The sequence below is a fragment of the Epinephelus moara genome, chromosome 21, assembly GCF_006386435.1.
Source record: "Epinephelus moara isolate mb chromosome 21, YSFRI_EMoa_1.0, whole genome shotgun sequence".
Lineage (NCBI taxonomy): Eukaryota > Metazoa > Chordata > Actinopteri > Perciformes > Serranidae > Epinephelus > Epinephelus moara.
In genome coordinates this window covers 26,296,625-26,324,553 of record NC_065526.1, presented here as the reverse complement: position 1 = coordinate 26,324,553, position 27,929 = coordinate 26,296,625, and the positions used below count along the sequence as shown (strand labels likewise).

General features: G+C 42.4%; 2 protein-coding genes across 5 annotated transcripts in view; one reads left to right on the top strand and one right to left on the bottom strand.

Moving 5' to 3' along the window:
- The window catches only part of ak5 (adenylate kinase 5), a 100,891-nt gene extending 95,410 nt beyond the window's left edge, over window positions 1–5,481 (top strand). The window contains exons 12-14 of the mRNA XM_050033785.1: window positions 51–167; window positions 621–827; window positions 3,241–5,481. Of these exons, the coding sequence (XP_049889742.1) occupies window positions 51–167; window positions 621–827; window positions 3,241–3,306 (390 nt within the window). The 3' untranslated portion in view covers window positions 3,307–5,481. The remainder of the gene's footprint in view (window positions 1–50; window positions 168–620; window positions 828–3,240) is intronic.
- Window positions 5,482–27,855, bottom strand: zzz3 (zinc finger, ZZ-type containing 3). Of its 4 annotated transcripts, none has more exons than XM_050033780.1 (12): window positions 27,754–27,855; window positions 20,605–22,435; window positions 16,572–16,710; window positions 14,395–14,542; window positions 14,165–14,277; window positions 13,365–13,436; window positions 12,869–12,970; window positions 11,569–11,664; window positions 10,996–11,145; window positions 9,176–9,310; window positions 8,339–8,439; window positions 5,482–7,035 (listed from the first exon to the last, which is right to left on the bottom strand). In XM_050033780.1, exons 2-12 carry the CDS (start codon window positions 22,368–22,370, stop codon window positions 6,891–6,893), a joined length of 2,967 nt encoding a protein of 988 aa, XP_049889737.1. In that variant the 5' UTR covers window positions 22,371–22,435; window positions 27,754–27,855; the 3' UTR covers window positions 5,482–6,890. The 4 variants fall into 4 exon arrangements, with proteins under 4 accessions (XP_049889737.1, XP_049889739.1, XP_049889738.1 ...); XM_050033782.1 differs by lacking the exon at window positions 27,754–27,855 and adding an exon at window positions 27,257–27,742; XM_050033781.1 differs by lacking the exon at window positions 27,754–27,855 and adding an exon at window positions 26,651–27,049.
- Window positions 27,856–27,929: the final 74 nt, after the last annotated feature.

Sequence of the window (27,929 nt, the reverse complement as noted above, 5' to 3'; positions counted from 1 at the left end):
GGTTTACATAGTGATTTATACTGGTGCTGGTTTGTGTGTTTGCTGTCTAGGACACTCTGCTGGAGCTGCTGTGTGATGCGGTGGCGGCGGCGGTACGACAGGGGAAGGGTCTCGTGATCAGCGGCTTCCCCAGAGACCTGAGACAGGCTGAGGAGTATGAGGCCAAGGTCAGAGCACCAAGACTGACAGGGAGAGACTGACAGACATGTGGACGCTGGTAACATGAATAAATGAAGACAAAGTTCATCATGTATCCACAAAAACTTAAATAAGAGTAAAGTGAAGAGAGACTGTAGAAAGACACTCATCTTGTTTGATTTTGAAACTTGATTGACATGCAGGGCTGACATCAGAGTGAGAGATATCAAATAAATATGACTCATAGTAAAAAAAATGGAGATAATGGTTGAAAATAGGGGGCACGATAAAGAGAAACATTTGATCTGCTTGTCCCAAGAGCAACAGGTGGAAGAAAAATGTCCCTTCTTCCTGATGCAGAGTGATAGAGTAACACTAACACTGGTGACCCAACAGTACAGTAACCTACAACATAAAGTAAAAGGGAGGATGTAGCCATCACCTGGACTTGTTGCTGACATTCCTTTTACCCTGTGTGTCAGATGGGGGAGCCCACTGCCGTGCTCCTGCTGTGCTGCACGGCCGACACCATGTCCAGGCGTCTGCAGTGTCGCCGCAGATCCAGCTCCAGCTCCAGCCTCCAGTCCGCCTCAGACAGAGACAGCGCCCTGCACAGGAAGGCTGAGGGCTTCAGCAGCAACAGCCAGGCGGTGACAGCTCATTACGAAAGCAAGAATCTTCTGCACACGGTAAGGTTGTTTTTAGGGCGAAACTTGTTTTTATCGTGTGTAGCTGGACACAGCTTACTCTGTCAGGGTTAGTGGTTTATTTCCCACTGAGGGCAACAGCTCTCAGAGGTTCAGTTTATTCCTTGAAGAAGAATTAGCTCATTTATATCCACATCTCTGCTTAAGTTTATTCACAATTAAAGGGACAGTTCACCCAAAATCAAAAATACATTTTTTTCCTCTCACCTGTAGGGCTATTTATCAGTCTAGATTGTTTTGGTGTAAGTTGCTGAGTGTTGAAAATATTTGCCATGGACATGTCTGCCCTCTCATACAATGAAGCTAGATGGCAATCGGCTTGTGGTGCTCAAAGCACCAAAAGGTACATCTAAAAAACTCAGCAGTAATGTTTCTTACCAGAAATCATGACCCTGTTACTCAAGATAATCCACAGACCTTGCTGTTTGCAGTTTCATTCAGGAACTATTTTCTTTCTATCAAGCCACACTTTGCCAACTGTATCACTGTGCAGAAGGAAGCGTGCATCTACTACTTGCTCATCTAGCAACACTGATTGATTTTCTCAACTGAAATACAGGGTGAGAAAAAAAGGACAATAAAAACACAAATATAACAATACAAATACAATACAACAAATACAAACGTAAAAAAGAAAAAAATTGAAGGGATCTTGTGTAAATTAGTATGAGGATCTATCCACCAGAGTAATGACTTAAAGGAAACAACGACCATTCATGTTACCTCTGGAGTGTGTCTCAAGATTCTGGGGAAGGTAGGCGTTTTACGAACAGTGTCCAGTATGACCTCCCACAATTACATTACAATTACAATACATGTTAAACGTCAGACAGGTTAGATGCTGCTACCTCCATGGAGATTGTCTTGAGAAATGTTTGAAGCCATAGTCCCTCTTTCACCTTATCTGCGTCCTTCCACTTCATGGCTATCAGTCTTCTGGCTGTCATGCATCCAGTTGTTAAACTTTGTTCATTGTGTTTGGACCAGTTTTCTTTAACAGTGTCATTCAAAAGACACATTGCTGGATCACAACAAACAGTAAAGCCAATGATTTTTCCCAGGGATTGTATAACATTTTCCAAGGTTTTTGTTTCAGTGCAAGTCCATATCATATGATAAAAATATATCCTTTATCCTGTTTGCAGTGCCAACGAAGGTCAGAGTCGGAAACACCCATCCTATGCAATCAGCACCACTGAGCTAGCTAACGTTCACAGCTTAACCAGGAGGACTGCATTGTTTACATTTTTGGCTGTTATGAGCACGAGCCTCACATCCATGAGTAGATGCACACTTCCTTCTGCACAGTTGGCAGGTGTAGTTTGGTTGAAAGAAAATAGTTCCTACATGAAACAGCTCACAACAAGGTGTGTGGATTATCTTGAGTAACCAGGTCATGATTTCTGGAAAGAGACATTGCTGTTGAGTTTTTAAAATGTATTTTTAGTGCTTTGAGCACCACAAGCTGAGTGCCATCTAGTTCCATTATATTGGAGAGAAGGCAGACATCTCTACAGCTGATATCTCCAATACTCTGTAACTCACACCAGAACAATCTAGACTGATAAACAGCACTACAGGTAAGAGTAAATATGTATGTACTTTACAAGTTCCTCAAGTGTTTTTTGTAGCCAAAGAATTTGTACCCTGGGTACAAAAGTCCCCAATATTTACCTCTCCAAAAATTTTATAATGATCCTTTCGGCAGAACTTTTCTACTTTAGATTTTGTGTACTTTGATGCAAAGTACAAGTGTTTGGCTACAAAACAAATTAGGTCTCATGAGCTGTTTAGAGAAAAATAATGCATGAAGATTGTTTTTAATAATGTGGCATGCATACACAAATATGCCCAGTCTGCTTGATGTCACACAAATGAATATAAAACAGAGACAGCGACTCCTCATGGCGCGTCTGAAAGCATCTGCATGTGTTATCCTTTAATTCATTCAGATTTCCTTTGATTTGTTACCCAAATCAAAGCTTTATAGACAAAGTGAATTAACCTAAAAACAGTAAAGGTAAACGATACAATTTTCAATCATCTCTACAACAGAGGTGATTATTTTAGAACATGTCTGGAGCTCAGAGGTTAACTTGCTGTGTGTTTCGTGCCTCTGCTCCTTTCACTGACGTTTCCATCGACATGAGAGTCAGGAGCTAATCACAGAATTTCTGTTCGGGGGTTGTACTGTTCCTTTTAAAATGAGCTGTTTGAACGTTTAAATGCCACGTCAGGTGTTGTGTGTGTGCGTGCGCAAGCTTAAATGCCACAGCAGGTATTGAGGTCACCAGTCTGCTGTGAGCTTGCGCAGGTTGCACTTCAGCAGACTGCACGTGAAGACACTGATGGCTTTTGAAAGGCCTCATCTCAGCCAGTTTGTCTCCGTCTGCAGGTTGACGCCGAGACGTCGCCAGATGACGTGTTTGCCCAGATCTGCCAGGTGATGGAGACCTTCTGATTTCTACAATTTCCTCAACACTACCACCACCACCACCACCACCACCCTGCACACCCCTACACTCTTCTCTCCAGGAGGTCCACCTGTGAAGACCTTTTCTCTCCCTGTCTCTGGAGACCCGCACCCACATAACTTCACACCTGCACCAGACATATGCTCATTGAACTGTGTGGTATGCATGCCCCCAAACACTCCCAGCAATCAGTGAAACCTTCTGCTTTTGACACTGACGAAGCGCCTGGTTGTCACAGTCTTTGCTTCACCCACTTGCATTGTCTCTTACATTGACCTCAATATATGCTGCCAACTGCCGGACTGAGGCAGATAACTGTACTGAGAAAAATAGCATACCCTGCTGTGACTGAGAGCATGTTTTTAGTTGAATGTGAAATCCCTCTGCCATTCTCTCCCCCAAAGGAGCCGAGAGAGGGTGTTCCCGTCGTGCCGGAAAGTGGAAAAATCAGTGTGTGCTCATGCTCTCATGCACAGCAACATGCTTTGTATCGTAACAAGCATGCAAGAATTACAATCAAGCTTAAACTGCCTTTTGTGCATTTAAATAAAAAGCAGCAAAGAATTAAGAGTATTAAAGATTATCGCATTTGTATGTTTCCAAGCTCATCGTACAGGTGCTTGTTTGAGTCTGGTATTTAACATTCAATAAAGCCAGTGCATTTGCTAAATGGAGGATTTCTGAGTGCCTGCTTTGGTGTTTGTGTGTTTGTGTGAGTGTGTGCGCAGACAGGGAAAGGTCACAGCTGATCTGATAGCACCATCTGCTGGTGAGGAGATCACAACAAAAAAGTGCTGTAATTATGAGATAAAGGGATAAGAGGTTCAGCATCACTGTTTAAAATGCACAGAAACATAACTTGTTAGTCCACATTTAAGCTGATATAATACATGGATCCAACATCAGCAAAATGACCTTTAACTGCAGCACTCGGAGTGTCAGGGAGTGTTTGAAGTGACCGCCAAAGGTCACCTGTGGGGAGCATGAACAAAGAAATCAGGCGCTTGAACATTTTCACATTGGAGGTTCATGAATTGCTTTCATTCTGAAATAAAAACTGTTTTTACACCAAATATTTAAAGAAACCATAGAAGCACAAACATGAAACAACACAGCAGGTAGAGGAGATGGTGAGTTAGCTGTCGATCATTGCGCTTACCAGTTAATGAGGAGTGACCAGTATGACATCACTTTGGGTAAAACACATTTTCAGTGTATGTTGTTTCCTTTTGAAGTTGTGGAGAATGATTACTGTAACAGTCTTATTGGCATGGAATCAGATCACATATATTGAACTTCAAGTTACATTAAACATTCCTGAAAGACTTGCAGTATTTTGCATTCATCATGGCTGTGATCATGGTAGAAATCTTAATTACAATTTCTTGATTAAGGAAATACAGGTTTTCGGAACTGCCTCTTGTATATCTGTCCAGAATACATTACCGTGCTGAAATGGCAATCCTGATTTTCAGTGAATCGTCTGAGACAAACATTGTTCGTCTTTAAAACATGAGAATCTCACACTTTTCTGTTTCATATCCCTTTTTGGATCTGAGACTGTTAAGTCGACATGCGAAAACAAGGAAGCGAGGTGTTCGGCTCGCAGGTTTACATTTAATTTGATTCAATATTGAAGCGTCAATCAATCATAACTTGTTCAGGCAAACAAAATTTTTTTTAGTCACAATTGTGCTACGGCTGCATCTAACAGTTATTTCCACTATGAATTCATCTACATTATTTTCTTGATTAAAAACTTTTGACCTATAAAATGTCAGCAAACAGTGAAAAATTTGTCACTTTTACCGAGTCCAAAATTATCTTCCAATGGTTTTTTTTCAATCAAAAGTCTAAAACCAAAGATATTCAGATTACAATGATACATTTTCTTTTATTTTTTCTCAACTAATTGATGCAGCTCTGAACTGCAGGACCGTATGCTGTGTGTGGAGTGACCTTCAAGATTAATAATAATAATACATGAACCACAGGTGTAGAAACACTATTTTCACATACTTTTATTTCCACGGTTCTCCTCTAGCATTTTTTTTACATTATTATTTTTTTTTTTTTTACATAAGAACAGACTGTTATACACAGATATTGAAGCAAGGCAAAGGGGGTGAGGGAAGGAGACGAAAACCATACAAAATGGTGTCGCAAAGGGGGTGAGGGAAGGAGACGAAAACCATACAAAATGGTGTCTACTCAAGCACAACAAAATCTATGTGTATAAAATTGTGTGGGTTGTTCCACTGTGGAGGCACCAACCACTACCTCAATTCTTTTTTTTTTAAATAGATTAATAAAAATACAATCTTTTAAATGGACCTTTTAAAGTGGACTGCAAAATTAAAGAAGATCTAGAGGCATGATGACTGGATTGATAATGTAGGACAATGTGGGTCGATGGCGCCACGCACAAAGGGAGAAGTTGTGGCCAGGTTCAGAGGTGGAATTCCCCCTCCCAAAAAAAAACAAATGTCTTTTTTTAAAAATGGCACACAGCAACTAGCGCTGGCTACTTTTCACCATATACTTGTACACTCAACATGATCAACAACGGCACACATTAGGGGAGGAGAAAAAAATGAAAACAAAAACAGTCTTTTCCATACGTTCCCATTCGCCTGCCTTCAAAAACATTTGCTCTCCGTGCTGTAGTGCTTCCTTGTTAGACATGTTTTAGTGGAGAGAGCAAAGGGAAAGGAAATAGAGATGAAAGTGTGTGTCAGTGTGTGTGTTTGAAATGTGAGAGAGCAGCGTTGTGTGACAGTGGTAGGGATGGCTCCATGCTGAAACATGGCGCACAGTCCGTTTAACACATCCAGGTCTGTCTGCAGAACGTCATGTGGATTAGCAGAACTTCCTACGGTCTGCAGCCGAAAACACACCGACCTCGGCGTCACGCTCCACACCGCCTAACTTATCTCGCAGCAACTCCCCGCAGAAGAAGCTGCAATTCATAAATACTCAATCTACGGGTACCTAGCTAGAACATTTTCACTCTTGCATAACACGGAGACCACATACACACATACAAACCACCTATGTGTATCTCAGTTGATGACTTCACAGTCCACTATGACCACACATCTCCATTAGGTGGCGCTTCACCACACTGATCGTCAATTCTCCAGTTTCGAAGCAGCACAGGGAGGTAAACTGGAGGGCGATGAGGGGAAAAGGGGACAGCCCTCCTGGAGTCACAGAGCTCGGGAATGTCGGTGTGCCTTCTGTTTGTTTGTTTGTTTTTTTAAAAATAGTGTATCGTTTCAAATCACAGATCCATTGATTAACCTGGCTGAGGTGGAGCAGGGCCCCCTTGTTCTGAGGAACCAACATGGCCGCCCTTCGCTTGAGTCAGGGAGGCCAGTTTACCAACAGCCCCCCCCCACCAGCAGCACCGTGGTCTGCTTTGAGGCCCCTGGCTGTCTACCTGCCTTGCTGGCCTTCCTGCCTGGCGGCGGGTTAAGCGGTTATCTTGGACTTGGAGGATGGAGCCATGCACAGAGTGACCTGTGGGATATGTGGAGAGAGCCTGGAGCTAGAGGCGCCTGGGACCCTGTCATCTGTTGGCTGGAAAGTAGTTAGGGTCCAGGTAGTTGTAGCCTGTGCTCTGCGGCAGGCAGTAGTCCCTGTCCAGAAAGGTGTCCGGCTGGTGCACTGGCTCTAGGTGGTGGTTCGGCTTGTGGGTCTCTGTCTTGAACAAGCTGGAAGACGAGCAGGACAAAAAAAAACATCAGTGGAAAAAGTCACATAATGCCTGAAGTAAAGGGAAAAGTACGTGATAATTGTCTGAGAGAAGAGCAGCTAAACAATTTGACTTTAACCGACACTTCAATTGGGCTGTGTATTCAAAATCAATACCTGCTGACTGCTGTGTTTTTCTATCTATTTAAAGGTATCACCAAGCACACAGAAGATTGTTACAAAAATTCGAAATGATCCAATTAAAATAAGTAAACAAGACTATAATGCAAGATCAATATGTATCATTATAATGTCCCAAACAGCTCCTAAGGGCTTGATCTGAGCATATTTTATTGGAAAAGCAATCAAAATGCTGATCCTGTCTGTATTGTGATGTACTGTGTTCTGTCCACCTCAGCCTGCAAGAGCTGCAGTGCTGCTGTTATTAACACAGCTAAGCTTTACAGTGCCAGCTGTATGAATTATAGTATATAAATGTGAAAAATTATTTAGGCGAACAGAGTTATTAGTGACTGAGTTTAGACACTGAGGAAAACAAAACACAAATATTCGCTCAACTCCGACTCCAACAAATCTGTTATGTCTCCTATTTTTGTTATTAGCAAGCAGCAGTGTACAAATCATTCAGAAAACAGCCTCAAATATTTAGCCGGCATTAGCCAGTTATAATAATAAACATCACTAGCAGCAGGTCATACAAGCTGCCGCTTATTAATGTTTCTTTTCTCTGGTTAAAGAGACTTACTGATCAAATCATGTCAATTTTAGGAGTTGCATTATCTCAGTTAAACTTTCATTAATATCAGATCGTTAATTATAAGATTATAAACGTGACTATTTTTAACCAGGACCTCCAATATTTAGATCAAGTGTGCCAAATTTAGTAGCTATTTTAATGTGGCTAACATACTATTAATCAACATATAGCTACTGTACCGCTATATATCCAGTATTTAAGAACCCAGATCAAGGCCACAAATAATTATCGGGAAATCTCCAGTGGTAACATTTACATTTCTTGAAATTTTATTGCAAAAACTATTTATGGTCTGTTTTTGGCTAATCCAGAAAATGTAACACCTGATAAATAAAGCTGGATCACCACATTGATGTAAAACTTATACATATTCCCTTCTGCCATCAAGATGTCAGGCCCTTTCACTTACCAATTATGGGATTGTTACCACAGTATAAACTATCAAAACATATCTTATGGTATAAAAAATTAGTATCATTTTAATGTATACATCACCACTTTGTCCAACCCCAACTACCAGTTCTGTATGTGATAAACCATCTCACCAGTCAGAGCAGTTGGAGCAGAAATCTACCGAGTTATCTTGAGGACAGTCCTGACAGTGCCACCGCACTCCCTGGATGGGCTCCATGCCACAGACATCACACTGTGCAAACACACACACACGCAACATCTTCAGAATGCAATTTTGGAAAAAGTTGAAACATTAACTGCTGGGGAAAACTGTCTTTGATGAACTGATTAATAATGGGACAGAACATCTGAATGTCCAATGCTATAATGCCATGTCACAGATAAGGCAGTATTTCGGATAAGGAAATTCTACAGTAACACTACAAAGCATGACACTAATAATGTAAAATATCGATGAAGCTGCAACTGCTGTATTTCATTGTCATTTTAAAGCTTAAAAAATGTCAAAAGTAAAAATAAAATGCATTTTTAATGATTTATTTTTTTATTTACAAGCTGCAACCAGAGCCAACATTTCTCTACTGTTACACAGCCTCCTCTCCTTTCACTGTGTGCTGCATTGCAGGACAATATATCAACATCACATTAAAAATGGAGCACTTTCAGGGTGGATGCTGTGCTCTTTAAAACACTCCTTGTACTGTTTTCTGTTTTTACAGTGTTGAAATGCCACATACTCAAAACTGTTAGAATTGGTGTATAGTGTGTAACTACACACAAACTGCCCCTGTAGACCAACTGACTGCATAATCCCTTTGACTCAGGATTTCATTTAATTACCTCTCATACACTGAGGGCAAATTTGTATGTGCAAGCCTGGCTTTAATGGTGTGTGTGTGTGTGTGTGTGTGTGTGTGTGTGTGTGTGTGTGTGTGTGTGTGTTGTACAGAACTGTGCAAAGTTCTCACCTTGTAGCCTACATGTCGCACCCCAGCCTTGTCCTCATGGATCTCCTGGAGCGCCTGTTTTTTCAGTCGCTTCAGCTCTAAAAGCTCTTTGTACTCTGGCAAATTTCTCAGCTCCACAGGTATAGTCTCCTCATCCTGAGCGTGAGGGGTGGAAAGACAAACACACAGAAATGTGCACAGACAGAAAGAGACAGAGAGAGAGATGTTGACTGATAGGCATCAGGACGTGTACACAGACAAAACATCTCTACATGACTCCAGGGATCCAATCTGATAATGATATCTCTAGATGTTTTATATGCTGCTGCCACTATCGATCAATCTATTTTTGGCTGAACAAGAGAACATATGCATAAACACCAATCTGGGTTTTCTACTGTTTGGGCAGCATTGTTGTAGTAAGCAGAGATTGTCTTTCGGCTGAAAGTACACGAGTGCAAACGTCTGTCTCCTACACAAAGAAAGCTTATACCCACCTCCACCTTCACACAGAGGGAAAAAACTTTAGACATGAAAAAAGTGTCAAAGTGCAACATTTTATTTTTGTCAAAACTATCAGTCGCACTTCCAGGCCTCGACAGGAAATGGCTTTGTGAGAGTCCTGCCAAGCTGCCGACGCATTTGCCCTCAACAGGCTTTCACTCCTTCCTGCAAACACGGCCAAAGTAAAGGACAACCTGCTGAAGTGAGAAATTATTGTGGCCCATGCTGGCAGCACCTTTGTGCCTTTACTTCATACCGGCGGTGTCAGAGGTTTTGTTAATGCGCTGGTGGAGGCGGCAGCCTGTGTTCTCAGCAGGGCATGGCGACCCGGTTTTACTTAAAGGTTACTGCCTTCAAAAGGGAGAGAAAGAAAATGTCAGCGCTTGGGTAACGGCGAGCGTCAGGAGTCGCGTAGTTCAAATGGAAAGAGGCGAGGCTGGCAGCCCCCCCTCCGCTCTGATTTAGCCATTTTCAACAGAACATGCTGCCTTGATTGAAGTGACAAAAAGGGTGCAGACGTGCGCAATCAAGAGCCAAATGCCTTATTTCACCAAAAGGTGTTAATGTGCAGTTAAGAGGGACAGTCTGTCATGTAAAAGCAGACGTATGTGACAAGGCAGGGAGCTCAGGAGCAGTTGCTTTCTTCACTTTGTCTTAAATGGATTTAGATAGACAAATCAGGTATAAACAAGCTCCCCAAGGCACATAACATGCAGCTTTTACCTGTCTTTATCTTACAGGTCACTGCTTACATGAGGAGAGGGTGAGACTGCTGATGGTGAGAGAGAGGAGGGAATGTGAGCCTGTGATAAGCTTAATTAAGCAGCAAAGTGCCACAGCCTGCTCGGTGACCGGTGAAATGAAAGAGTCAGGGATCAGTTACAAGATAATCTTGCAGGAAAAATAAATGGGTGTCGGTATATATTCAAAGGTTTACTATACAGGAACTGTCAACAACAGTAAACAATATTGCAAGCAAAAATGAAAGCCAACCCCCGATTCACTCTCATTTGGAACAAGCTTTGTCTTCTTGCTTTGCTATATTTGTGAGGGTTTTCATCGCCGTTTCTGCAATTTTTTAGCTTCCTCTTGGACGCCTGCTGCTTACGGTCTGGCACCTGGTCCGTACTGTGCACAGGATCATCCCAAACACAGCAGAATATGAAGGAAGAAAATAACAAAATACAGGCAGAGGGCAGAGTCTCTGCACAGAAATACATCCTCACACATTTCTAGATGGTCATACATGATGACTGAGAGGGATTGCATGGCATACCTTCAAAAATAAAGAAGAGGCATTGTGGCTTTAGTGTTCTGTGATGTGAAAGAGGACTAACCGAGTCATCAGCAGAGGGGTCCTGCACGCTGCTATAGTACGCCGAACGCTCGTCATCTTCATCCATGTAGACCGGAGGCTCATAGGAGGTCAGGAAAGTAGACGGCCGGTACAGGTGCTTGTTGAGGTGGTGCTGCCTCTTACTGGATGCCTGGGGAACAAACAGGTACAGTAGCAAGAGCAGGCAGTTTTAAACAAGTCTTCTTTAACATTGTTGCTTAAAAAAGGGCTGGAGAATATAGGTGAAATCAATATCATGAGATATGATGATGTGGCAAAACCATGTAGAATGACTGCGATGCTCAATAAAACGAACCGTGTCCCACTGTTATTAGTGTAGTTGATGGATTCTTTACACATTTTTTAAACAAAACCTGTTATTAAAGATTTTGTTAAAATGGTTATTGACTTGCAAATTGCACTATACAATCATGGCACAATATTGAACTAATAGCCCAGTCCTTACTTACAGACATTTAAAGAAAGTAACTGTTTATATGACATTAGTAGCTCATTAGTAGTTCAGTGTGGTTCAGGGGTTTGGTAAATGAGTGCAAAATGAGTAAACAGTTACCTTTTTAGTGTACATGCACAGGTTGGGTGTTCTTCCAGGGACAGGGATACCAGCTTTTGTCAGTTTGATGAAGTACTTTTGAACCCTACTGGCAACCTGGAATGTTTCAACAGGAAAACGTTCCGCGTTAATGATTTCCAACTGAGGAAAAGCTGCTTCAAGTAATTGAGGTCGTGCAAATGTATGATCCAAGTTCTTGCAGGGGATCTTTGCCTACTAGTATGGCAAAGTATACACTCAATGCAATTTAACATGTTTGCATAGTAAAAGCACACAGATTTATCAATATCAGGACATTGCTAATAAAAGCCATGTAGACAATAGGGTCGGTTACCGTTCACATATTAACCGGTACTGGTTGCAGTACCTGTAATTCAGTACTGGTACTTTACCTTCTCTGTAATAACAAAAATGTACTTTTTAAACAAGCTGCAGAAGCGACATAGTAGACTAAGAAGCCATTATGCACCGCTGCTCTTTTCTAATCAAACACTGAGTTAATCCTCTGTCTGTCTACTTGTGTGCATCTATGTGTGTCTGCTCATCTAGCGGTGATACAAGCCTATTACTACAATAATATAGAAAAGAAAATAGACCAGACGCCATAACTATTACAGTAGATCGGCAGTACAGTGATAGTTTTGGCTCGCTGGCAAGCCTACAGAGTGGCCTCGGAGCTCCGTGGACGGCTTTCTTAGCCTGGTGAAACCATCCTAATCTCGCGAGCAGATCAGTCTAGCCATGCAATCATAAAGGCGTATTCTGGCAACGGTTAAAGCTTACCGGGCCAATCACAACCGTTTATTACTTTGGGGCGGGTTATTTGAAATCATGTCATCAGAATTCGCGTTTTGCAAATTGGGTCTGGCAACGCCAGGCTATGGCTTTCTGGCTTTTGGGCGCTTCCGCCTCCTATCTGAAGTTGATCCTAGCGGCTCCGCTGAGGTCTGGTGCCTGCCTCAGAGCTCTGTGGCTGGCTTCAGGGCTTCGGGGTGACTTTTGGAACTTCTGCCTCTTGTCTAAATCTGGCGTTCTGACCCAGATGCACTGTCAGGTACTGACATTTGGCACCGAGGGATTTAATGTGAAGTGGTCAGGTTCAGGTATAGGTTTAGTAGGGTAATGAAATTTGTTGCTTATCTGAGGTGAATTCTTTCTACAAGTCTCACCAGTTTACTCTGTAAGAAGTTGTTGTGTTTATATCATTTCCAAATGTGCAAATAAACCAAACATTCTGAACTAAGCATGTACTAAGTGTGGATCAGCATTTCATTCAGTTCATCCTAGCTCTCTTCGTCACCTGTTTTGCTGTTCGATTGCCGAGCTCATCTGCAATCTTCTGCCATCTTCTGGACTCTACTTCCTCGGGAGGGAACTTAACGAGGAGCTGCTCTAATTTTTTCTATCAAAACAGAAAAAAGCATGTTAAAAGCATGATAGGACAACTATTTTTACTGGATAAATAATAATAAGTAGGCTGGAAGTTTAATGTATTTAATATGATGCTTTTATCACATCATTATTATTATCATTATTGATATACACGATTCAAACACAGCCACAAGAGGGTAGCAATAATTATTACAAGTCTGGGTTGCTTATTAAAAGAAACTAATGTAAATTTAGCCCTCATTTTACAAATTGATGATAATTTTCTACACTAATCCTGCACATTTCAGACATTCAATAAAAAACTTAATTGTTGAGATTAATTTTCTGAATTTAAAGAGAGAAATGTTTCAGTGCAATCCTGCAGACAGAATTATAGTACTACATCTGACACACTTGGTACCTACCTGTTCCTCCACAGTCCACAGCTGGTTAAACGTGTCAGACTTGTTTGGGTGACAAATCCTCCCTCTGATCATCTGTCAAGAAAACACGAGTGACAGCCATGTTAAAAGATACAAAAATAATGGGCACTGCACCATTTGAACAGATCTGCGCATATGAACTGCCTGGCACACTGAATCCGTCAGTTTGACAGACAAAGCCCGGCTGTCAGATGAGACTCAAGATGTGTCATTGGGAAGATGCAGAAAAACAGCAACACTTTTGACTGACAAACAAAATCCTGTTAGAATTCAGAGTGTAACCCTGGAGAATGCAAATGTGCCTGCACAATATAAACAGGGAGAGCCACAGAAATAATCAAGTTGTTTGCTCAGTGCCAAACGCTTGGCGTCTTCTAATCCCAACAATCAATCAAAAGTGAAATCTTACTGCCTATACAATGTAACAAAAGACACACACAGACACACACACACACACACACATAACAAAGGGCCAAGAATAAGACGTAATCAGAGGTGTGGGAGAGGCGGGCTCCTCATGTTTCCATAGATACCATCTTTTGTGCTCACATGTGCTGCATGCTTAACTCTGCCAAGCAGCAAGAATGGGGGAGATGAAATCAGATGGAGGCCTTGGCGTGTAAAATTGTAATAACCTTATGATTTGTAGTCTAACCTGCAGGAGATGGGTGACTCACCAGCTACAGTTATGAATGAATCTGCATCTAATGATATACGGGGACGCAATCACAGCAGCATGTGTGTCCTCTACAGGTTATATTAGTACAGAGGCAGAGTCATACCTGCGTTTGCCTGCCGTTCTCTGGAGCGTCACTAGTGGGCAGAGAGGAGTACATGGTGGAGGATTCGCCTTCCTTCTTAGGCTCCACGGGACTTTTTGGTCGAGCAGGCAAACCTAAAGTGAGGCAATGAGCAGAATTAGTATTTTTAAATGGCAGAAGAAATCTCTCTGGTGTTTATATTGATTTTAATACATACACCAAGACACAGACAAAAAGTAATGTATACATGCCTTGGTCAAAGATCAGCTTTAGCCGCCTGGTTTTGCGTTTCTTGTCACAGAACTCTCTCTCAAAGTCCCCGAGGCCTGAGGTGTACTGCTCCCATCCAATTTCAGGGAGCTGGACGACTCGCTGAGGACACGGCAAGCCCAAATTAACCTGAGGGTCACAAGGATTGAGGGTCAGATTCTGTTAACAAGTAACTATCCTAACAACATCCTAACAAACTATACTGCAACATGTTACATATTTGACAACATAAGAGGAACAAACACTGTAAGACAAACATTTATGTTTTGGGGCATTTTCTACTTTTGTTAGGTATGCTTATGTTTTGATAAGTTAAAGGAGCAGTGTGTAGGATTAATACATAATACCACATAACCACATAATCCCCTGAAACTAAGAATCCCTGCGTTTTTGTTGGCTTACAATGAGCCCTTCATACATTCTACATCGGGAGCGGGTCCTCTTCCATTGACTCCCCCATGTTGCACCGTCATGTTTCTACAGTAGCGTAGAACAGAACAACCAAACACTGGCTCTTGAGAGGGTCTTACGTGATTTTATGTTACCTGAAGGCCACCGTAGGTTCTCTTTCATGCTTGGAAAGGGAGGGGTATTCATTTAGTTGCAGGTCTACGCCAAATAGTTTGATGCTTCAAAGCATCATTCATAACACTGACGTTCAAATTCTAAATCATGTTTGAATGCTGCTCAGCTGCTTTTTTTGTACTGATATTTCTGCACAGTTTGGAGCCAATCTGCACATAGCAACCCTAAAAAATATACATGAAACAACCACCGAACATGACCCAACCAGCAAACCGCCAACTTTCATATTATTGTAGCACAACTGTCAGGACTGAGACAAAAACAGAGACAAGGACTGAGTGTTGGATGTGTGTGTTATCGTGCACGCGAGGGAAAAAGAGAGTGACACAGAGGGGGGAGGACAAAGTCGACTATTGCTTGTAATGTTTCTCTAAGTTAATAACTTATGTGGAACACCTGCTCACCAGCGCACGTGATGTTTTAAGCTTACTCAAAGCCACCTGACCCACTCACAGGTGGGTTCAAAAACATTTTCGCACGGTCAAAAAGCTGTTTGCTCTCCAGCTTGCCACACCTGTATTAACAGGGCGTACTGGCAGCAATCTAACAGCACCACAAATTACGTTTTTTTTAAATAAAGAAAGTTGATTTAATTAAAGAATAACTAATTTAATCTGATAAAAGACTTTAATCAAATAGAGAATGTTGTTAGAGGAGTTTCAATAATGTCATAAAATATATCAACAGACATTTGAAGCTTCATTCGAAAACCTTCATAGGAGCTTCGAACCTTAGAAAGACTTTTAGTACAGGCCTAGTTGGTTGCAATCTGCAACCTCACCTCTAGATGCCACTAAATCCCACACACTCATCCTTTAATCCTTTTAATTAATCTGTAACTTACTTTTTACCCGACTACACAAACATATGAATCCATTTACCTTGACATTTTATCGAGTAAGCAGTCAAAAGCAGAAAAAAGGTGGACAGTGTGCACATCCTGGCCCAGTTGTGAACAGGTGCAGAACACAATCTGAGTCATACAGTGGAAAAGGAGAACCCTGCACACTGAATTTTACAAGCTCCCAAATATTAATTCGAGCAACGTTTCAACCAGCGAGATACTCCTCAGGCAAAAACCCAAGAACAAGATCTTATGTGCCATGTCTCAGAGAGGGGTTGATGCAGAGTGAATCACTACAGATTTCACACAACTCGTGCACAAATTGTTTGTTGTACACACTTGAACATACACTCTGGCCCCAGTCCAATTCAACAGCCCTGCTGTAACACCTATCCTTATGGAGCTCAAAATGTTGTTTTTGCTGACACTGATGGAAATGTGTAAACTCAATTATGGTTTTTTTTAATTGAAAAGTGTTTCTAATTATGTTGTCCTTCCCATTTACATACATGAGAGGGTCAAAATATTAAAAAACACTTCTCAAGGTAATGCAGTCTAGTACAACACCATCACAAACTGTGACCTCAATACTAAAACATACTGAATTAAAATTAATGCGTCAATGTAAAAAAAAAAAAAAAACCTGAACACAATAGGCATCACAAAAGCAGGCACTCCCTGGCTCTGTGCTTTTCACTTTACCAAGGACACATTCTGTATGTTTGTTACCCGTTTCTGCAGCTGCTCCACAAAGCTGATGGGATCGCTGAGTGCCTCCCTCTGGTGACGCGCCAACGTCTCCAGGTCCAGGATGGCCTGCGTGCGCTGGGCCTCGAGAACACCGATGGTCTGCAGCAGCCTCTGATAACTGACACGGAGGGAAGCCAGGTCAGACAACAGTGGAGGGGAGGGACTGCTTACATTATTCAACCTGACACTTGCAATGCTGCAGTGCATCAAACTTTTAGACCACAGACAATGAATAATTCAACCACGGAGCTGAGAACTTAAATACTTACACAAGACACAAACCATTTCCTTTCCACTTATTTTGCAAATAATGAGTTTGCATGAGCTAGAAATGGTGCATCTCAAATTAGCTGCTTTGGAAAATAACACCTTTAGAGTTACTTTCTTAGTGTAGCCCATCAAGAAGTGCAGCCGGTAAATGAAAGTTCAAACGGTAAGAGAAAATGCACTTTTACCACTAAAACACTTTTCTGATCTGTAACTGCGCACATCACTTATATTTCATAGCAATATCAAAACCTTTGCATGACAAACACTTGGGTTTTACAGTGCTCGAGGAGCCTTCCACGCTGTACAAGTCTGACCTTTCCACTCACACCCTCTGGGGCAACAGAAGAGCTGCAAACTGAGCTGTCAATGACTAAGTGTGGTACTGACTCAGAGGCCCTACAGTGCGGGCAGAGCAGGAAGAATCGACAGGAATGTGACAGCATCCTACATGGCTATAACCTAATGCAAGTGCTCAGTGAAGCAGAGTGGATCAATCTCCCCTAACAGGACATGAATGAAAATCAATGCAGAGGACACAATTTATTCAACAGCTGCCGGTGATTTGAAATCCTACAAGTAAAACATTCAAACAAGCCAAGTGTGTTTAACCTCATATCCCTTCATTAGTTACAGACACCATCCTTTCACGCAACGTGGAGCTCTGCTGACCTTGTACAGGCACCAGTAAATGCTGTGCTTCAGTGCAAACTGCAAATCTGTCACTGCAGCAGTGGCACATAAACATACTACTGCACATTTCCTGTACAAGAGTCATTCTGATTCAAATGTAAGACCTGTGCACAAGACATGAGCAAGCATGCTGACTTCCTCAGATGAACAGATGATCTCTACATTAATCAGTTTAAGAGAAATGAGGAGGACTTGGCTCTGCTCCTCAGCACTCTGGACTCCCGCCAGGTGTCCAGGGACAAACCTGGCGTACCATTGCCACCTACTGGGCCTGAGGTCCACTGAAAAACACTGGTGCCAAATGAAAAACTGGCCAGGACAATGGTGTTGCTACGTTAATGCCTGATTATCAAGGATTGTGGTTTGCTTTTTAAAATATTTACATGAAATAGGTAGAGGGAACTGTGTCAAAATAGACGAAGCTGCAAGATGACAATACACAATGTTCTGTATACACATTATCAATCATGTCCGTGTCAATTCTCCATATTCAGCAACCCTAAAAATGCCAAGTCATTCTTCTCTAAAGATGACTCCTCACTGCACTGATCTGAGCCTTCAAATATTCTCCTTACTCAGCACGACCTAAAACTTGGCATGTCACAGAAACTTGATCGAATTACTGTGCAATACGAGAGCAGTGAAATCTTACTCTAGAGCCATTCTCCGAATTTGAAACTTTCACCAATAATGGTGTCAAAGACAAAGGGACGTCAGCTGATGATGTCTCTGAGCCCCCACAGCCCTCTGCCCCTCCTCCCATGAAGATGCATCGTGTATCAGCTGACCTGCCACAGTGCAGTTAGCAGTGCCTGACTGAGCGCAGCATGGGATCTGTCCACAAATATAAACATCCCATCTTGTCTGATGCCTGACAACACAACTAGGAACAAAGCCCGCACGCCGAAAAACCCTTCTCCTCTAAAACAACTCATCTTACTGAGAAAAGAGAGGACGGAGGCAATCAGCAGAGTAATTTTAACATCCAATCTCAGTGGGCTTTGGAAAGCTGACAATTGGCAGCTAATTCACACAATCACGGCACCCGATTGAAGGTGGAAATTAAAGGCTGAAACATGTAAAACCTGAACAATAAGACAGGAGCTATAGTTAGATGCTCATCGATAGTCCCGTAATAACTGAGAAAAGCCTCCAAAAATAACTGAGATAATTAAACATTCTGTCTAGGTGTTGCTGCTGCAAAAACCCAGACACATTTGTATTAGTTGTGTTCTTTCCTTTGTTTTGGAAGGTAAGGTAACACTCACAGGGCTGAAAGATAAATCTCAGGGTTTTTGTGGCAATTAACAGGACAAGAAAGAAGAAAAATACTGTTCTGCCCGCTCAAATTTTTTATTCCTGTTTTTCCTGACTTTTCTTTAATCTTTGCTAATTTCACGGGCAATAAGAAAGTTGAATGTTTTACCTCTTGAGGCCTTTAACGGTTATTTAAATAAATCAATTCAAAAGATTTAGAGGAGAAAAAAGCTTTTCAACCTATTTCACCTGTAAGGAGGGGTCAACTTTGAATTTGTTGAATCTGATTTGGCTGTTCAATATGAATATTTGACTATTCTTTTTTTCATATAGACTATCAAGTAACACTTTAGTGAACAGCCAGACTTTTGAAGAGGTTTCGGCAGGATGTTCAAGGTGACAGTGACATTTATGTAGCAAAGAATAGGGTTGTGAATCTCAAGTTTCATCACAATATGATATTATATCCTTTTTTGGACAATTTTATGGTATTTGCTGATATCACAAAGTCTGCCATGATATGATTTCAGTTCAATTCAATTTCTTTCCGGGGCCTGTGATTGATAAAATCCAATATTAGAATATATCCTCGCTGTCTTTTTCTTGACTGCTTGCCATTGTCTGCCTGGTACTAGGTTGCTAGCACTGTTTGAAAGTTTAGGAAGGAGGTGTGCTTGGATGGCAGTAGTGACACAGACGTGCCAGGGGAAATTTCAAAATAAAAGCGAATCTTAAAGATGACGATATCTATCAATGTTTTCACTTTGCATCGTGTTACAACCCAGTAGGAGTCTAGGGGTAAGGGAAGCAACATAAAACCAGACAATGAAAGTAAAGTGAATAAAGCATATGAATCATATTGGATTGTTAATCATTAAATCGATATATCAGTCCAGATCAATGTTTTGCTACACCCCTGATAAACAAGCCAGCTTACCCTCCGACCTAATGCGTGCTAGATATCAAACAAAAGTCAAAGACTATGCTAAATTAAGTTGCTGTAAGCTGTAAATTCAACACTTCGGAGCAGAGGGCAGAAGATAACGTCATCTCGGAGCCTGACTGGACAAAGCCTCTCTTCCTCTGGGCAGCTGCCTCCATCTCACTCAGGCTCACCATGGGTCTGGGTCTGTACCCACCATTGCACACATCTTCCCTGAGTGAAAGTGACGACTTCAAATAATGTAACGATTTTACCCTGGAGAGCAGCGTGAAAGCGAGGAGCACTAAATCTGCAGCTACTTTTGGGGACCGAAATGTCCCCAGAAGTAGCTGCACACTGACTGGCGATGAAATGCGTAGTTTGCCGCAAATTTGAGAGCGGGCTGATAAAATGGGGTCATTTTGACTCTCTGTTCTTGTTCATTTACTTAGCCTGAGAGTTCACATGATAATTAACTTTAGTCTCTGTTGTTACTCTAACTACTAATAAATGCAACAATTTGTGCAAGAGCAAGCAGATTCCTGAATCTCTTGCCTGACCAACCAAGTAGAGAAAAAAACCCCTTAACTTAAGCATAGTCAGTGATGTTTTGGGCACAATAATACTAATTTTCAGACATATTTATGACTGACTGATATTTATGATCCTTAAGGTTTTATGTTCAGCTCTTTCAAGACATCAGAATATTCCTGGCAAAGACAAATCCTCATCAACTCAGATGCATGCCCGGTTCATTCAAAACCATAGACCAGAAGTAACGCAATGATCACAGAATACAGTGATCAACATGTGTGAGAGCTACATCAACAAAAGATGAGGAGAGAGCAGAATCCCCGGGGAGCTCCCACATACTCTTTGTTGTGTTTAAGAGCCAGGTGGTCCGACTCAAAGTAATACACGTCTGGCTCCTCCTCTTCCTCCTCCTCCTCTGCAGCCTGGCTCTGTGTCAGCTCCATGCTTTTCTCAGCCTCTTTGCCCTCCACAGTCATACTGTCCTCACCACCTGCCCTGTCTCCAGGATCCACGGAGACCGGCTCCTCACTGGAGGGGCCGACAGAGTCTGAGGGAGCAGGTTCCTCCACCACAGGGCAGTCCTCCTCCAGCCCAATCACCACCTCCCCCTCTTCCCTCAAGGGACCATTGTCTCTGGGGGGAGAGCTGAGCTTGGAGGAGGCCTTGCCACCAGTGGCAGCCCTCCTGGGTGAAGTCCGCAGGGTGTATCTGTGTTCGTAGAGCTCTGTGAAAGAGGGGGGCGTGCTGGATATTGAGGGGTTGCACCCTGGCTCTGTGGGGGAGGGGGTTGTTGCTAGTGGGGGTGTAGTTTCTCCTGAGTTGCTGTTGTTGTTGTTGTTGATTGGACTACTGTTCATGTTGGTGGTAGTGGAGGAGGTGGAGGCAGCAGCTTCCTGCACTGGTGTTGGCGGCCGGCCGTTGGTGTCATTCTCACTCTCTGTCACCTGCTCCTCGTGCGCCAGACACAACGGGTCGCCCACCACGTCAACCTCCACCTCCTCCACCTCCTGCTCCTTAGCCACTATCAACTCAGGGACAGGATCCTCTGGAACAGCCTCAAATGGCGGAGCAGCTGAGGCTGGCGATTCCCCTGAGCCAGAGACCTCCATCTGCACAGGGACAGAGTTTCTACAAGGCACAGTGGGGTCAGGGGATGAGGGAGCCCCCGTCTGACTACCGTTGAGCAGCGACGGGCAGTTGGTGGCAGAGGTGGGGTTTGCACTAGGCTCTTCAGTTAGTGTGCTAGGTTCCTCTGCTTTATTCTCTCTGAGTCCATTAGAGGCCTTGTGAGCATTCGGGGGCTGAGCTGCCCCGTCACACTCCACATGGCCATCCTCTGCCTTCCCCCCTGTCAGCTCACCTTCATCTTTACTGTGGACAGGTGAGGCAGGAGTTGTGTTAGCAGAGTTTTGGCTGGGAAATTCTTCACAACTGTTGTCATTGCTAGGCTCTGGGACAGAGACTGGACTTTCAGGTTTCAGAGGCTCAGGGTCCTCCTCGTGTCCCTGAGACTCTCCAGAGCGGGAGCACCGTTTGGCCCTTTTGATTTGAGGACAGGCATCCCGCGCGCCCTTCCCTCTATCACATTTCTCAGAATTCTCAGGACTATTGTCTTTTTCTAAACAGGACACGCCCCGCTTCCTGGAGCTGGTCCATTGCTCTGCCTCAGCAGGAGAAACATTTGAGTCAGTTACCTTCACCTGCAACGAGCCCTGCTGCTGGCCATCCTGCTGAGTGTCCTGCTTTGTATCATGTTTGGCGTCCAGCTTTGCGTCCTGTTTAGAATCCTGCTTTGACTCCTGTTTAACATCTTGTTTAGAATCCTGCTTTGACTCCTGCTTGCCGTCCTGTTTCGACTCCTGCTTGCCGTCCTGTTTCGACTCCTGCTTGCCGTCCTGTTTCGACTCCTGCTTAGATTCCTGTTTGCCGTCCTGCTTCGACTCCTGCTTCTTCTTGGGCGAGCGGGCCCTTGGTAGTGGAGGCACCGAGGTCTCCTCCGGCTGGGCGATGCTTCGGTTCCTGAGGGTTCGACCACAAAAGTTCTCATCCAATCCATTGAGCCCCACTGACGACCTTGTGACGCGCGAGGAACGGGACGCGGCCATACTACGGCGGGTGCCTACAGTCTCCTCATCCTGGTGCTCTCTCCTCTGCAGCAGAATGTGGGCACCTGTAAAACACACACAGACAGAATCATGCACTTCATTAAGTAAAAAAAAATCACTGGAAACTGCAAACCTTTACAACTCAGTGGTCACATCATAGCACTTCCACTGCAAAAGCTGTACGTTTGGTTGGTTTCACTGGCCAGCCATGCTAAAAATGAATGCATGAACGATACCCTGGGGTGGTTCAAACAAAAGCGTTCACCAAAAGGCCTTTGTTAAATACCGCTCGGGTCATTTCTCAGCTCACACCAGAGGGGTATTGATTTCCCCTGTCATTGTAGCTAAGCAACACCTTCTGTCCACAGGCAAAACTAGATGTCTTATCACAGGTCCATACAAAGGAAATACATTAAAAAGGTGGAGGATCTTAAACTGGTAGGAGACAAAACAGGAAACAATAAGGTCAGATCTTCCATCTAGCCTAAATGACCAATAACACAGTCACTTTTGATACTTCACAAATATCACAGCTTTGAGACTCATCTGTATGTGCTCGGTAACTCAAGAGATAAGGTGACTACAGCGCAGCAAGCATTTTAAGTACTGAAAAAGCCCCCAAAGCTGGCAAGCAGATGAATTATAAAAAGGTAAACTACCTGCATTAAAACCCCCAAATCAAATGTGTGTGTAAATTTCAGTGAGGGCATATTTATTCCCTCTCTGCAGAGATTACTGCTTATTCTGTCCCACAAAGAATACATATGGTTTATTGGTTGACTGAGTTCTGACACAGAAGCTACACTGTAATTCTTACACCCCAGTTCAGCAGAGATAACACTGCAGACATAGGTTTGTCATCACACACTGTAGGCTGTTTATCTCTTTATAACAGGTGTGCCAGAGGACCAACAGGCTGCAGTCCTTCCACAACTTATCAGAACCTACAAAAATTGAAATGCACTGACAACAGGAACCCTGCACAAGGCTTACAGGCTTAGTGTGTGGACAACCATAGGAAGTTAATCGTCATGTCCTAAACCTCTGACACAATTTAAGGCACAACAAAGCTTTCCCAAACTCGCTGTGTGTTGCCTGAGGTATCCCGCAGATGACGTACATTTCTGTGTATCTGGACAAAAATCCTGGTTTACAAGCCAAATACTACCAGACATTATGAAGCAGTCAATCTTAGATATCTTAATCTATACTAAAGAATCAATTTCACAGATAACACAAAGCCCTCATGCAATTACAATTCAGATGTAATCTAGGTCAGAAAATCCATCATTAAGGTTGTTGCTGAAGCAAACATAACGTAATTAAAAGAGCTGTCACTAACATATATACAGCTTATTCTGGTTTCACCCAGTATTAAGATTCTGCACATGGTATAAAGGTCACGGAGTGAAGCGGATACAAAGCAATGTATCAAGGAAAACACAATGGCTGGCGGTCATGGAAGACATAAGAACACAATAGCAAAGTAGCCTTGGCATTACAAATAACTCCTCAAGTAATGGAGATTACATTAAGGTTGCTTTGGAAACTCACCAATGTGATGAATAATAAACAAACAAAGTCGCTCTACTTTCCAGACATGAACTCCACAGTCAAACAATTCATTTTAGTGGGCAAGTCTGTGACTGTAAACCTAATCATCTGTAAGTCTTAAGTATACAGTAATTAGTAAGAATATGCAGCCAATGAAAGCAGGGTGAAATTTTGAGACTGCATTGAGTGGATAAAAAGATTTCCTGCCCTGGCTGGAATACATGCATTCATTCCCTAATTCCCCAAAAAACTCCCATACAACACACACATACACACACAAACCTTGCCGATGAAGTATCCTCTAGGTAACAGCTCCAAATAATAAATCTAACAACAGAGTACAATAAAAATGTGACGTGGTAAAGGTCATATTAAAGTGACATTCAGGGAGAAATTATCTCACTGGGTGTCCTTTCTTAGAAGATGAGACACAGTCATAGCATCCCATCGTAGAGGAGAGAAATTATTGCAGCAATTAGCATTGTGGACATGGTGCTCATTTACATTAATTCCAAGTACATCAATCTGTAGGCCGACCTCTGTCAAAACTGATTTAAAAGCTCCTTGTTGGCTTTCCTGGGACAATTCCTTCCTTTTCCTTCACTGTGCTAACACAGCAACATCAAAGCCAGAGGCTACCTTGGCTACAAATACATTTTGATAATATTCCTTTGGGGAGCTAACATAATAGTCACCTGGAACAAGCACTACCACATGCACATATTACTCACACTCCACTAAGGACTCCAGCTGAGAAAACTAATGTGATTTGTCCATGCATAAAATAAGAGAAAGGAAGAAAAACACAGAAGGGGAGCAGGTTATTCAGACTGAGCATTCACCCTTGGACTCAAATTGACAAAACTAATTAAGCCTGCTCATCTGACCTGCTCTCAAAAACCAGAAAACTAATCACTACTTCAAACTGATCAGGGTTACAGTTGAGTTGGATAACTGGGCTATATGAAACATTTGCTCACACTTCCTTGTCACAATAATTAACACATTGTTGGCACAGCTGGCAAAGCCTCAATTAATAATTAATTAATAAACATCTCGTGCTGCCTTCAGGTTCCTGTTGAAAATAAGTTTGTGCCCATAAATCATTACAAAGCACATTGTTATCACTTGCATCTTATTACTTAAATCAGACTGCCCAATGCTCAAATAAATTTAAAACATGTCTCACAGAAGTGTAATGTCAGGATTGTCGTAAAATAAAAATAGTGCAGGCAGTTACAAAGTGTGTCGGATAGCTTGCATCTTTCCAGTCCACGCTGTTACCACATAAACACACAAGTTTGAAGAACTTTGTTTCTAAAAGGGCCAATCATAGACAGACTCCTCAAAAACAGGGTCTCCTTGCCTGTGGAGTGTGTCATAACATAAGCTACCTAAAGTATGTACACACTATGAACATTAAAATAAATATACTTGAAGCCCACTGTTCCAAACCAGCTGATAGTTGGCATTAAAAGATTAATAAAGGCAAGAGGAAAATCTATACATTTCTGTCCATCCTTTGTGACTCTTCAATTTTTTGTATTTTTTCCTCATGAAACAATATATATTTTGACTTGTAATGACGCTAAAAGGTGCTTCAAATGAAAAAATCTGACACAGATAAACTACTCTTTAGTTGAACTGCTTATAACTCATGTCAGCAACAAGGCAATAATGTTTGATGAGGGGTCGCAAGAAGACATAGCTTTGTTTTATGGGGGTCAAACGGCAGAAAGGTCAGGAACCACCGTTTTAGACCACAGACCAGCAATTTGATTTGTGCTCTCTTCCTACTGTTGTTGAGTTTATGACAGTGGACAGTGCTTAGTTAGTGATCTGAAGGAAAATGTCATATTTTGTGACTATCTTTTGAGTCATATATAAACATTTAACTACGATCATTTCTATTTAATCAAATACAAGCAAGCTTAAAACTCCCTCTGCCTTTTCAAGGAATGTCCTAGCACACAAGGTGACAGTAAACCCCACAGGTACACATTTATCATTTAGCAGTAGAAGAGTTTGAGCAAGTTCAATAGCCTTGACACAGTATTTTGTTTATAAATTTCAATGTCATATGCATATTTATATCTGCGCATAGTTGTCAAGTGTTTGTTTCACCTTTGTTCAGCTTTGTTGTTCTTGTTTTTATCTGCACCTCTATTTTTGTGCATGTACATTGAGAGCAACTAAAAAACAAGAGTCAAATCCCTTGTATGTGTACACATATTTGGCCAATAAAGCTGATTCTGACACTACTGTCACATATAGCCACTGATCCTGACAAGGCTGGAAAATAGTAGCTCGTGCTCACAGGCAGCAGTGTAACCATAAATGCTGAAGGTGTCAAAGCCAGAATGTGTTATTAGTCAGTGCACCTACTTAGACAAGACCCATGTGCGATTGTAATTCTCAATCAAACCACTTCCTGTTCTTCACTAAAGCGCGTGTTTGGTTGTGAAGTTATGTTAACACGTGCTGATTAAATTGCCATAATCATGACAGATCAGGACCTACACATGGGTCATGTGCCATAACAAACGAATCATTGTTTTTTATTTAAATGTAAAGGCTGTAAACTCCAGCTACACATAAGTAAACATACACCTTACTGGCTAAGTGTGAATGCTATTGTTGGCAAACCAGCTAAGCTAACGCCCGTAGCTGAGATCAGAGTGAGAAATTTGTTTTATGATAAACAAACAAGCTTTGTGCTGTTTTACCGTCGAGTTGGACTGTTCATCTCTGTTGCTGACCTGTAGTTCAACACTTCCACAGGGCCTACTGGCAACGAAAAATCCACGAAGTTGTGTTGGTATACATACCGATGAGAATCGCTCAAATCCCAACATCCCAGCTAATCAGCTGCCGCGAGCTCAATGTCGACAAAGTTGGATGCTGTTAAACTAGAGACTAGACACCGTTGCAGCTGCACGTGCCAACGGTTAAGTTAACACTAGTTTGCAGCAGGTCAACTCTAAAGTTCATGATTAAAACTCCAACCACACGTTTGGGCAAAACAGCCCAGTTAGAAGAGCTGGGGAGCAGGCTAATGTTAGCATGGACCAACTTCCAAGCGAACGTTACTTGAGCTAGCTTGCCGTTTAGCGGGCTACCCTTAGCAAACTAACTTACCGTTAGCTCTCCAGGGCTAAATATAAAACATTAACGCTTGAGACACCAAACTGCAGACTGTTGCACCCTTGAAATCCATATATTATCTTACAAGCCTCAACTGACACAACGAAGTAGTACACTGCAATCTAAAAGCCAATTTTCTTCCTTTTTTCTCTTGTGAACGACTAGTTAGCCAAGTTGGCTAACATTACCTTCGCTAGTTCTTCTCGGCTAGTTTTCCTATAAACTGCATCGTGCAGAAAAGAATCGTGGCGGTTTCAGCTGTAGCCCCTCTAGTAGCGTTACTAACATGCTAGCTAAACTAGCTCGACAACTGATACAGTCATTAAGTCCACCAGTGATACATAACCGAGTGGTGGGAGTCGCAACTAATATTTTGTTTAGCCGAGGTTTACATTTCAACCGCTACGCACGGACACAAGCGGCATGGTTAGCAACCAAGCGGTATAACGACAGTTTAGTAACCATTTAGTAGCTACGGCTAGCCGCTGCAGCCTAGTATTAGCTAGCCAAGCTAGCTGATTGTTCCGCGCATAACTTTGCCGATGTATTTGTGTATTGCCAACAATGCCGGTAGGAGGCATTTTTGGTGGGCTAATAAATTTAGGTTTTGTCATTTGCTGTACTCGAAGCACCGAACTGGAGGCACACTTCTAAATAGCGTTTGTAGCTCAAGAATTACACATACCTCACTTCCGTAAATTTGCTGCACGTTCGGCCGCAGCCATGTTTTCAATCCAGTCAACTAGCGTTAGTCGGGGTGTGTGAGCCGACTCAACCGCGCTCGTCAAAATGCAACACTATACTGTACAATTTTGCCCCTGCCAAGAGTGTAATCGGTCACACACTCTTCGGGGTCACCTC